Genomic DNA, 12553 nt, shown 5'->3' with positions numbered 1-12553 from the left:
ACTTACTATTCGTGTTCTATTCGTATTTTACAAAGCTGATATTCGCCCACTTCAAGTATACGAAGGTTAACCAATGCCATGCCCGGCTGCAGAAGGGGGAAGGGGGAAAGATAGGTAAGGCAGGAAATGCATTCAGGAGAAAAGTCTGGATTAGTTAGCATAAAAGGGCTGCCAGGAAGATTTTCTGAGGACATGCAGGTTGCCGTGAGTATTTCAAGCGCTACCTTATGACATAAAGACACCACGATTTCTGAATTTTCATTAGAAAGTTTAATCCTAATTTAAGCCTATAATCGTTTTACTTGTATCGCACCATTGTTAATTAGTTGCATTTCGAGATAGTGCCGCAGATGAGATAAGGTGCGGCCTCTTAATATCTCCGTAACATACCTCACCAATTCGATGCTTCGCTCTTGAGGAGACGGTAAGCTTCATCCCTTTGCTTTTCCAGTCGTGTTCTTGAACGTATAATTCACGCGTAAGGTTGATATCTAGACTCAGTCAGATGGTCGGCGGGGTTTTATAGGGCGTTGCTTGACCGCTTCGTGCGGGCTATAAAAAGAAAAGTGGTTGGCAGCACTAGTACGGACCTTTCACGCAAAGTGACGAGTGTTTTCACCTGGTCTGCTACAATCCAAACAGACCAATTGGACACTGCTAGTATCACCGGTTGGGTCACGCAAAAATACGAATAACTAAATAGTTTGCTTCAACAATAAAAAAAAATCAGATTCTTGTTTATTTATTTTATTTGTGTATTTATATCACCTCAAAGCTCCGTTATTGCGGACTTCACCTGACGGGTGGGTAACCAACAGAGGCCGAAATAAGTACATCAGATATGACTCGAAGCGCCGACGTATTCGAGAGCTAATTTTAAGTAGGCACGTGAGGAAAGGCTGTTGAGGTCAATCCAGTCGCCAGCAGCACGCACAAGAAAGGATTGCTGAAAGGTTAAAGTTCGCGAACGTGGTGCCACCACGGCGTTTGGGAGGCCAGTGCGGGACGTAAGACGGGCCTGGGCGATGAGAGCATTGCCTGGCGGTACAAAAAAAAATAATAATAATAATAATTTTAGCAAAGCATACTGTAAAGGCATAACCTGGTGATTTTACGATTCTGAGCCATGGACGGTAGATAAAATTTGGATTTTAATGCCATGTTGCTGCAATGATAAGTGTAGTTAGATACGATAAACCGAGTGACGCGGTCCTGAATTGGTTTTAGTGCGTTGCTACAGTTTGAATGAAGTTAGGGAGAAATCTGGCCAAGGCGGATTGTCTATTCTTCGAGGTCCCACAATAATGGAAGAGCTTAGCGGAGAAATATTTCTACTCAAGAAAAGCAAGTGAGGAAACGCGGCCCTCCATTATTCCTACGTACTCTTTTCCTTCTTTATCGGCTCTCGCGTTACTATCGGGTGCGCATAATACGCGAGTGTTTGCGATACCCGCGGATCGCACCAAGAGCCCTCTACAGTCTCTCCTTTTCTCCCGTTCTCCTCCTGTCCTACCAGCGCTGACCGATGTCCAGCCGGCTTCTGCGAACTGGGCAGTTACGGCGCGGTCATCACGCTTTTCCCTCTCGCTATTCAGCCAACGCATCGGCCTGTATACCTGTGGCAATGCGCTGCGTGCCTTTGACAGGCAAGAGAAGGGAACGAGGGAAGGAGGCCTCTGGTGGGATCCACCGCGAAGGTGGCGCGCGCGTCTCCTGTCGACGCGCGACAACGAAACGCTATCAGGCCTCGAGACGGCCCCGTTGTCCTAGCTGCCAAATCCTCGACTCATTCGCTCGCAGAGAGGAAGCAACAGCTGCTCCCGGCCTGCGCGACGGCGAGGTGCCGGAGACCCTGTTAGCGGAGGAGTCAACGGCGGAGCGGCGGGCTTTTCCGAGGAGCAAAGCGGAGGGTAGGGTTTGGAGGGGGGGTTCGGGCTCGAGCGCGGCGAAGTGGGGAGTAAGGTCCGCAATCCGGGGGGAGGAGACGAAGCTCTCCACATTGAAAGCAACAAGGTGGAGGTAAGTAGAAGAAAGTGAGGGAGCACGCAGGATCGATCGATGTCACCTGACCGGAGAGCGGCGTCGAAGCACGTAGTCTGCCGAGACCGCGGCGGCAGCAGCGGAGGGCGAATCAACGGCGGCGTAAAGGTTCGCCCTTCGCTCTCTCCAGCGACAGCACTTCAACTGTCGCTCTCCTCCTCTGTACCCATCGGCTTTGCGCTTGCTTGTCGTTTCGCTCGCCGTCGTCGAAGAAGCACAGCCCCCGAGTAAAAAGGAGAACGAAAGAAAATGAACGAGGAGTGACTGGAGATGAAGGTCAACGAATGGAGGCTGAAGATCGTGGCTTCTTAAGCCCGCTGAATCGACCACACGAAGAACGGCGAGCGCCAGGACACCTGGCATACCATATGCAAACTGCGAGATAGCCCGGCCTTTGATGTAACGGGCGTTATTATTATTATTTTTTTTTGCGAAATATCGATAGAGTGTGCCGAACAGCCTAGAGGCCTTGATTGCTTGCCGGTGCTTCGAAATCCCGGAGAGAGCGCTTTGCTGGCAGTGACAGAGTAGGGTATTAGCCTTGGAGCGGAACGACGCCCCGTCTCCGCCTCGTTCATCGCCTGCGTTAAGATCGAAGCAGTAGAGCCGCTGCGAAATGGATCAAGAAGTACGACGCGCTTGGAGGCTGATTCGTCGCTTCTCATCGTGGTCACAAGACCCCCGCCGAGGTGCAATTTCTTTCGCGCGCGCGGCATGGTGTTTCAGTGGCTGTTGCGTATTCCTTCCGCACGCGGTGCCACGGGATCTGTTACCGCAGCCACGATGGCTGCATTCCGTTGGAATCAAAATTAGAAAAGCTCGTTCAAGGACGCCCGAACGGTGTAAATTGAAAATACTAACACGTTCTTGGGCTAGTGGGTATTGAAACTAAACAATTGGGCTCAAGTAAGACAAGGCACAAAGAACAGAAGCACCCGTGATGTTCGGTTTTCTGTTCGGTGTCTAGTCTAATTTGCGCCGCAATGGATTTGTCTGGTAACAATTGAACCGGAGTAATAAACTACGCGGCGTCCCTCATTTCTTCTTCATGCAAAAAAAAAATAGTTATGCAAATCCAATGCACGTGATGCAATCTGGGTGAAGCGAAGCTTAAGTCTAAACAATTAGCGGCGACGCGTACAACGGTGCTTAATTTCGTCCTATCCAGCGTGTAATATCATGCAACGTTTATATGTTTATGTGCCGTAAAATCCCACTTTCAATCTTATACAGTTTTTATAATTAAGCGCTTTATATTTAGGCTTTAGCACCAAATCAACGAATCAAAAGTAGTAAGCAGCGGAACTCAAAAGGAAACAACTGAACGTAATCACCTGCGTTCCTTTTGCCGCTTCGTCAGTCTGTCGTCCCCCGTGACGCGCTTCGGCTTTCTCGTATTTGGGATCAGACAGAAAGTACGGTTACAATCTAGCTAAAGATAAATAAACAATGATTCGCTGCGACAGAAGTGACTGGCGGCTGGGGAAACGAAACTGTGTTGCGAAAAAAAAAAAAGAAAGAGGTATTTAATTGTTAGTATATTGTCTTTCTCATACTTTTTTCGCACTCTCTTTCAATTGCCGTCTGATCACGTTTTGCCGTTGTCGGAACATATTGGCTCTCGCGCCGAAATATTAAATGCGAGCTGTCGGCCCGAATTCCCTTGAGCGTTGCGACAGGGCGATATGGTCGTGCAGACTTGCGCAGGACTTCGCAAGCCTCGATGCAATCCCAAATGAAAGCGCTTCACACTACGTTCTCTTTTCCTTTCTTTCTTCACCGGTAAAAGCTGAGCATGGAAAAAGACGAAGGCGCCGGGCCTATACCGCTGCATTACCTAAATTGGAAGAGGTCTTAACAGCAAGGGTGGCAAAAGAATTTAATGAGGCACGACTGCGAGCGAAAGAAGTAAAATAACTCGCGCATTAGTTCGTCTGCACTCGGGGACGGAGCGTCGTGATTAAGGAGGTAACCTCGGCTGGCGGCGATTGCTTGCTTCCTATATTACGCCGGAGCTGCGAGCTCGCGCGTGAAGACTGCTTCTAAAATTTCTAAATCCTTCTTTATTTTTTTGTAAAACTCACGAGGGGCTGCATCTGAGACAGGCGGCCATTGCGGTTTGAATGGAGTATCATGTTCGTCTAGCTAACCGGTTGGTTTTGGGATTTTGGGCTTCTGTGAAGGACTGTTCGTTGCGAACCGTATGCGTACCGTAATTATGTTGCGGACCGCACACTTAGTCAATCAATCACTTCATTAAATCAACAAATTAATCAACCAATCAAATGATCAATGCGCCCAGAACAGTTGAATTTCGCCTTCAAAGATTTCTAAAGTGTCCCGGTTCGCTTCGGAGCAGGAACAGAGACAGAGAGAGAGAGGAAAGGGGAAAGGCAGGGAGGTTAACCAGAGAAAAAGATCCGGTTGGCTACCCTACGCTGGGGAGAGAGGGGAGGGGGAGGTAAAGTGGTAACAAAGTAGAGATAAGGAAAGGAAGGAGCATAGACACACAATCGCAATCGGTCACTGTCACCGAATACTGTCATCGCACAGCACAGTGACACTTGTAGCACTATCACCATCTGTTCAGGCTACAGTCGCCTGTCCAATTCTGTCGCCCTCAAAAACCGCAACAGTGTCCTCGTCGCCCTCTGCTGCGATGGCTTATGATGGCGTTATTTTAAAATAAGTTCCTCTGTGAGAGGTCTTTGGTCAAAGCGCGCTATAGCGGTTGCGAGTGATTGTCTCTGTAAATTATATCGAGGACAGTCACAAAGAAGGTGTTGAAAAGTCTCCTCGTTACCACAGTCCTCACACGAGGCGTCGTCGGCTCATCCAATTCGGTAAGCGCAAGACTTGGTGAAAGCCACCCCTAGCCATAGTCGACAAAGCAGGGTAGCTTCGCTACGGCAGAGTCCAGCTGGAATACAGAGGCGTAGAGAGGAGTCAAGATTGTGGAGTCGGGAGTCGTGAAAACTTCCAGCGTTCCACAAGGAGAACGTGATGTCACGGCTGATCATTCGAAGTTTTCGAGCGGCATCTGTCCTTGATAACGGTATCGGCTCCTCTTCGTCCCCTTGAAGAGCCGACCGAGCAGCGTTATCAGCGTGTTCGTTCCCTATGACTCCGCAGTGACTTGGAAGCCACTGAAATGTCACGTGGTGTCCTTTCTCAGTTAAGGTATGAATGAGTTCTCTAATCTCAAATACCAGTTGTTCGTGTGGTCCGCGCCGCAAGGCCGATAGCAAAGATTGCAGTGCAGCCTTCGAGTCACTGAATATTGACCATCTTCGAGATTGTTCTTGGCTGACGAGACGAAGTGCAGCGCGAAGGGCTGCAAGTTCCGCGGCCATCGGTGTCGTTGGGTGACATGTCTTGAAACTGATGGTGGTGGCTTTCGCTGGGAAGACCACGGCTCCAGAGGAACACGGGAGAGTTGCCGATCCATCCGTATAAATATGTACGTGTTCGGCGTACCTCTCGTGCAAAAGGAGCAGAGTTAGTTGTTTAAGAGCAGGTGATGACAGCTCAGATTTTTTCCTGATTCCTGGTACGGTGAGGTGCACTGCGGGTCGAGCCAAACACCATGGAGGAATCGATGGCTTAGTTGCGGGGGTGAAGCCTGATGGGAGGCAGGTGTAATACTCCGAAATCGTAGTACAAAATGCTGCCTGTGGCCTTTCTGACGGTAGTGTTGCCAGATGGTGGGAACAGGCACGGGCAACGTGCCTAATGTGCACTCTCAACACTTCTGCCACAATGTGTGTTTGTATAGGTTGGCCCCGAGCAATCGCAATAGTCGCTGCTGTCGATGTGCATTTTGGCAAACCAAGACAAACCCTGAGAGCCCGAGCTTGAATAGCCTGTAGAGCACGAAGATTTGTCTGGCAGGTGTCGGTCAGTACGGGCAAACTGTATCTCAAGAAGCCCAGAAAAAGAGCCCTGTACAATTCTAACATTGCATGCACTGACATTCCCCAAGTCTTTCCTCCCAGAAACTTGAAAAGTTGGGAGATTGCTGTCAGACGCTTTTTCAAGTAGGTCACGTGCCGGCTCCATGAAAGATCTCTATCAATGATTATGCCAAGAAATTTGTGAGTCTTCTCATAAGAAATTATCTGGCCATTTATTGATATGGCGTAGGGTGTCATTGGTTTGCGAGTGAACGCCATCAGTGCACATTTGTCTGACGAGATTTCAAGACCTTGGTTGCGGAGGTATATAGCTGTTAGAGCAGCAGCTTTTTGAAGTCTTGCACGTATCTGAGGACGTGTCACACCTGAGGTCCATATACATATGTCGTCGGCGTACATTGATATCTTGATCGCTGCTGGCAGATGATGAACGAGACCAATGAGTGTGAGGTTGAATAGGGTAGGGCTTAGTACACCGCCTTGAGGAACACCTCGGTACGTGTAGTGTAGTGCGGTTTTACCATCACCGGTACAGACAAAGAACGATCTCATAAAAAGGTAATGAGAGATCCATTGGAAAACTCGACCACCTAGGCCAACCATCTCAAGAGCATCGAGGATAGCCTCGTGAGATACGTTATCGTATGCCCCCTTGACATCCAAGAACAAAGCTGCAAATAATCTATTGCGTGACTTTTGAAGCTGGATGTACGTAGCGAGATCAACAACACTGTCTACTGAAGAGCGATCTCGACGAAAACCAGCAATGCAATTCGGTAACATGTTGTAGTGCTCCAGGTACCACTCCAAGCGGGCAAGGATCATCTTTTCCATTATCTTTCCCACACAGCTGGCCAGCGCTATTGGGCGGTATGAGGTGGGTTCAAGTGGGGACTTGCCTTGCTTCAGGAGAGGGACCAAGCGGCTTATCTTCCATTCTTCGGGAACCATGCCATCCTGCCAAGATAATTTGTAGAGATGTAACAGTTCTCTCCGTGCGCCATCACTCAGGTTGTTCAAGGCGCGGTAGAATATTCCATCTGGTCCCGCGGATGAAGAACGCCTGCATAGAGCAAGAGCCGCTTCTAGTTCCTCCATTATGAAAGGAAGATCCATGCGGCCGTCACGTGAAACATGGATGCGACTTGGGGCTCGAAAGCCTGGATTGGTTGCTTGGCCAGCGATCCTTGCACAAAAGTCTTCTGCAACTTCAGCCTCTAGCCGCCCCTGGAAGAGCGCCAGCGCTTTGAATGGGAAGCGTTGTTCAGGGAAGGAACGTAGACCACGTATGGTTCTCCAGATGTGGGAAAGTGGCTTTCGGGGGTCTAGTGACTGGCAAAATCTTGCCCAACGTCGAGATGCCAATCTATCCATGCGACGTTGAAGTTTCTTTTGTAGTCGTCTGGCTGTCCTAAGGTCTTCGATGGATTTTGTACGCGGGTAACGCCGCTCCGCACGACGACGGAGTGCACGAAGTCGCTCCAACTCTATATCCATTTCCGTGTGTTTCGACGAAACCGTGACCGTGCGCGCGGCGTGTAGCATTGCAGACTTGATTGCTTCCTCTAATCCAGAGGACAAGCCCTTTCGACAAGCATCCTCCATGGTGGAAGTAAAAGTGGTCCAATCAATTAATCGAATGGTGTTCCGTGGGGTGGGACTGGACATTCCTTTGATGACAAGGTATGTGGGAATATGATCACTCCCGTGTGTCTCGATATCCGAAAACCATTTAACATATCTTGTGAAAGTGCTGGAGACGAAAGCTAGGTCAAGACAGCTGCCATAATTCACGCCTCGTATAAACGTTGGGCTGCCGTCATTCAGGAGTGAAAGGCCGTGGTTACAGGCGAACTTTGCAAGTCTTTGCCCTCTTGCGTTTGTTCTTGCGCGTCCCCATGCTATATGGTGCGCATTAATATCTCCAATAATGACATATGGGGCAGGGCACACAGACAAGATGTTCGTTAATCGTTTGGGATCAAAAATACTTGAAGGCGATATATAAACGCCTACAAGTGTAAACATGAGTTTGCCTTTTTTATTTGTTAGGCAAACGTACTGATTTTTATCATGAGACGGAATCGGCTGGCGAACATAGGTCAGTTCTCGACGAATAAAAACGATGACTTTGCTGCATGCATTAGTTGTTGCGGATATAAAAGCTTCGTATCCCGATAATCTGACTGGTTTTGACACATTAGGCTCACATATGACAATGATTGGGAACAAATTAGTATATATATATACTGACGAAAGTCCGAAAGGCGTGATTTTAGTCCTCTTGCGTTCCACTGTATGATTGACGCTGCCTTGACTTCCTCTCGAAACGATGGGCGATGGCTGGCCATGTCTCTATTCGAGGGACTCAAGCACTGGGCTTAAGGCGTCCAGTACTTTCAGTGCACTTCGAGCAGACGTAGTTGCAAGGTTTGACAGAATCACTCGAATGGCATCTACGAGGGGACGCAGCATTGAAATGACTTGACGATCTGCTTTGGGCGTGGCATCAGCGGCAGGAGTAGGCTCCCGAGCGGACTTGACAATCTGTAGTTCTGTGGGAGATTGCTGGCTCGGAAGCGCAGGCCATTCTTCTTGAGACAAATTCCTTTCAGGCGACTTCCTTGTGCTGTTCAGCCCCTTTTTGGCCTGATTAGAGAATGCGGGTGCTACAATGGAAGCGGCCCTCTCCTTTCGCGGCTCTGCCTTTTTTGAGGAGGTTCAATGACGCCGACGCCGACGCCGACGCCGGATCGTTGCAGCAGCCTCCCTGTGTGTCGAATTGTCCCGAACCATTTGCTTGAGAACAGCGACCTCTTTCTTGATGCGAGGGCAGTCCCTAGACGAGGCAGCATGGGAACCATTACAGTTGCCGCACTTTAGAACAGTAGCCCGGCACGTCTCCTTTGAAGATCAGTTTCGGGGACACAGTATCGAGTTTGGGCAGACACCCTTGACATGTCCAAGCCTAAAGCACTGATGGCATTGAAGAGGCTTTTGTACGAAGGGCCGAACAGGGTGTCGGAAGTGACCGACTTTGACGTGTGTTGGTAAGCAATCTCCTTTGAAGATCAGTTTCACGCAGCGCGATGTTCCAAGGCGGCTCACTCGCGTGATGACAACACCCTCACTTGTTGGTTTGACGAGGATAGGCAAGTCCGCGTTGGGAATGGCGACATCGATGTCATAAATGACACCCGCTGTGGATGCGTCATCCATCGGGATATATGAACGCACTTTGATGCGCCCTAGCACCGAGATTTGCTTCAGTTTTTCGAGCGCACTCCTGTTGGTAACATCGATTGCGAGGACATTTTTGCGTGCATTTATCCGAATGTCCTTAATTTCATTCGGCACGACCCCTTCCAAGAAAACAGATAGTTCTTGCCTGTTTAGCAGTCGGAGGTTGTTTGAGGGCTCTTCGGGTACGAACACGATGGCGTGAGGCCAGCGTACAGGCCTTGACTTCAGAGCCGCCGTGCTCGCTTGCGTTGATGGGTTCGCGTTGACAGTCCTCCTTTTGGCCCTCTTTCTGCGGACAGTGATGAAGCTATCATCCGATGAGTCTTCATCCGACAACGAGTATAGCTCAGTGTCCTCGGTGTCACTGAGCACGCTTCCTCTCTTCCTCGTGAGGGACGGCCTTGATGACCTCTGGCCAGGAGGGCCTCTGGAAGGCTCCGCGTCCATGGCCACAAAAGCGGGAGCCGAGGCACCAGGAAATTCTGAAGAATTCGTCGGAAACCAGAGAACACAGATAGAAGCGTTCTAAGAAGAATGCACTAAGCACTTAGTAAACGCAATGCAAGAATTAAAAGACAAAAAAAGCTAAACGAAGGTTGTAAAAATTGATGAAAACTAAGGACAAAAGAGCACGTGACATCACCATCGATTATAGCATAGCTCTCCGCTGGGGCATTTAATTCATGCGTCACGGAGGTGCATGTTTTCATAAACCAGCTATAGGCGTGGAAGGTCCCGGTGTGAATAACTACCATATAAAGCCAAGCGACAATAAAGCCTCTGCTCACGTGTTACGTGACGCCATCGGGCAAAAAAGTATTTTGCACATCAGCCCGCCGTGGCCTTAAGTGGCGCTGGCTAACACCCCTAGGGCTAGATCTAGTACACATAAATGCCCAATACAGTGGACGTATTGATGGCCGTCGCCCTAGCACAAGTGAGAGTGCAACGCATGCGTAATGCGGAGGTTGTGGGTTCATCTTTCATTGGTGACAATGTGTGTGTAGTGCAAACCGACAGTGGACTGCTCCTCGACTAGGCAGGATGTGTGTCGAGTGAGCTCTTGAACAACACATTGTAATATGGTGAAGGCAGTTTCAGTCATGGATCCGGAACCTTACATGGTGTGACGTAGTGCTGACGCGTTTCTCTCATATTTGCTGCTATATCGCCACTGAGTTTTCCACGCTTCAATTTCAGCCACAGCTAGTTACCCCTATGCTTCCCTTGGCTTTATTGCCTGTTGGTTTTACTTGGTCGTGATTACCTTTACCTCCCCCTCCCCTCTCTCCCCAGCGTAGGGTAGCCAACCGGATCTTTTTCTCTGGTTAACCTCCCTGCCTTTCCCCTTTCCTTTCTCTCTCTCTCTCTTTGGTCGTGATTAACAACAATCTAGCCCCTCTGTTTCCGTTCTTCTAACTAATTCATTGGTGTTTATGCAGCGTCAATCATCGCATCGAAACCTGATTGGTGTCTGCAATTAGTGACACTTACGCAATGGGTTTTCCATTCTTGTTTACTACCGGATAGGTGTGCCTGTCTATGTCATGCATGTAGTATATATTGTGACACTACTTGCGCAAGCGTTTGTCAGTGAAGAGTGTATCGTCGCCTGGCAGGAGGGAATCCCGCTGAGAAGACCCAAAAGTTATTCTACAGGCAGAAGCAAGAACATTGCTACCTTCTTTACCCTTTTATTGCATTTAGCCATTTCCCCAGCACAGGGTAGCCAGCCGGTACTTACACTGGCTAACCTCCCTGTCTTTCCTACCCTTTTATTTCGCTGTCTCTCTCTTGCCATGGTGATTCTTCTTGGTGATGAAAACGCACTGTTCCATGATCACAGTATGCTACCAACCCATTAAAATATTTGGTGGCAAGCCGAGCAATAACTGTGCTGAAGACACGAAGTGTTGAGTGGTCACCACCGCCTGACAGATGACGAAATGTCGCAAGGAGTAGCACGCTGTGTGTGTGTGGGCATTTTTGCAGCTTTATTATGAGTCTATTCAGAACTCAACATCATGTAAGAACGCGGCCAAACGTATTATTTCATAACCCAGCTTTGTCGCATGAAATGTAACATGATTATTAGCGCGAAAGATAGCATGATTTTAGTCCGTTGTTCTAAAGGATGGTGTGCGCAATACGGCGATTTCCTCTAAGCGAACAAGAGCACTGAGAATTGCTTTCAGTTTACTCTTTCAAATCCATGTGCTTCTCTTGGTATGGTTGTCAAGGCGTGTGCCGCCCATGCAATACTGTTTGGAGAGTTTCTGTTCACCGAGTGTAATATCCCGCGAAGGAGTGTACTGTAAGAGGATATAAAGAAAAGAAGAAAGGGATATAAAGTAGCAGGTGTAATGTTTCTCATTGAAATGTACATTGTACAATGTACAATAAGCTCCGGGCTTAAATCAGATAGTACTATCGTAATTTTCGCAAGACGCAGGCAAACGCCTAAATCTAAAATGATCTACCGGGTAATTTTGACCTCTAAATTTTATTCAAAAGGGGTGCTGAACAATTGTGTCATACATTCGAATTCTTCTGACAATTCTTAGGACAATTCATACTATCGAATTGTCATACATTCTACAGTTGTCGTATCAGCTGTGGCGGTTGCATTGTGTGTGTGTGTGTGTGTGTGTGTGTGTGTGTGTGTGTGTGTGTGTGTGTGTGTGTGTGTGTGTGTGTGTGTGTGTGTGTGTGTGTTTGTGTGTGTGTGTGTGTGTGCGCGCGCGCGCGCGCGCGCGCGGGAGGGTGGGGGAGGGGGGGCGGAAGGGTACCGGGTGTTTTGCCATTTCTTTTGCCCGAACTTCTCATGTAGGACTGCTGCTGAACACCTAGCAGCTCTGTAGCTCTAGTAGTTCTGGTTCAACGCTCTGTGGCGCCGATAAAGAAATCGGCTGAAACGGGGTGTACTCATTGTAAGGGCTGCGTGTATTATAACTTAGATGCTTGGTAAGTGCGGTGCAGCGACCGCGATGGCTTTGCGTTCGCGTCGCCGGTGAACACGAATCTCGGTGAACACGGTGGCCTCTAATCTATTCGATGCCTCCGGTGCCGCCGCGCGCAGGTGTAACCATTTTGCTGTCCCTGACGGTATTCATGCTCCAGCTCGCCGAGACCATGCCTCCGACGTCCGACGCCGTCTCCATTATAGGTGCGCCGGCTGCTGTGGTTATAAACGGTCCCCTGCATGTTTCTGGTGGCGGGCCTCTTTATCTCTGCCGCAACGTTGGTGGTGGTCGTCCGGCCATGTTGCTCGTGTATAGCGTTGGTGATGTTTTGTGTAGTGCTTGTTACGTCCTTTACTACTTTAGTGGATTGTGCTGTCTTTTTCTTTCTTGCCT

General features: G+C 49.0%; 1 protein-coding gene across 1 annotated transcript in view; it reads left to right on the top strand.

Annotated features, from left to right (window-relative positions):
• The window catches only part of LOC126518996 (neuronal acetylcholine receptor subunit alpha-7-like), a 353751-nt gene that overhangs the window by 331611 nt on the left and 9587 nt on the right, over window positions 1-12553 (top strand). The window contains exon 7 of the mRNA XM_050168610.3: window positions 12277-12363. Within this exon, the coding sequence (XP_050024567.1) occupies window positions 12277-12363 (87 nt within the window). The remainder of the gene's footprint in view (window positions 1-12276; window positions 12364-12553) is intronic.

Source organism: Dermacentor andersoni, chromosome 3 (assembly GCF_023375885.2).
Source record: "Dermacentor andersoni chromosome 3, qqDerAnde1_hic_scaffold, whole genome shotgun sequence".
NCBI classification, from domain to species: domain Eukaryota; kingdom Metazoa; phylum Arthropoda; class Arachnida; order Ixodida; family Ixodidae; genus Dermacentor; species Dermacentor andersoni.
Note: the sequence above shows the minus strand (reverse complement) of the source record. Positions and strands in the feature narration are given on the sequence as shown.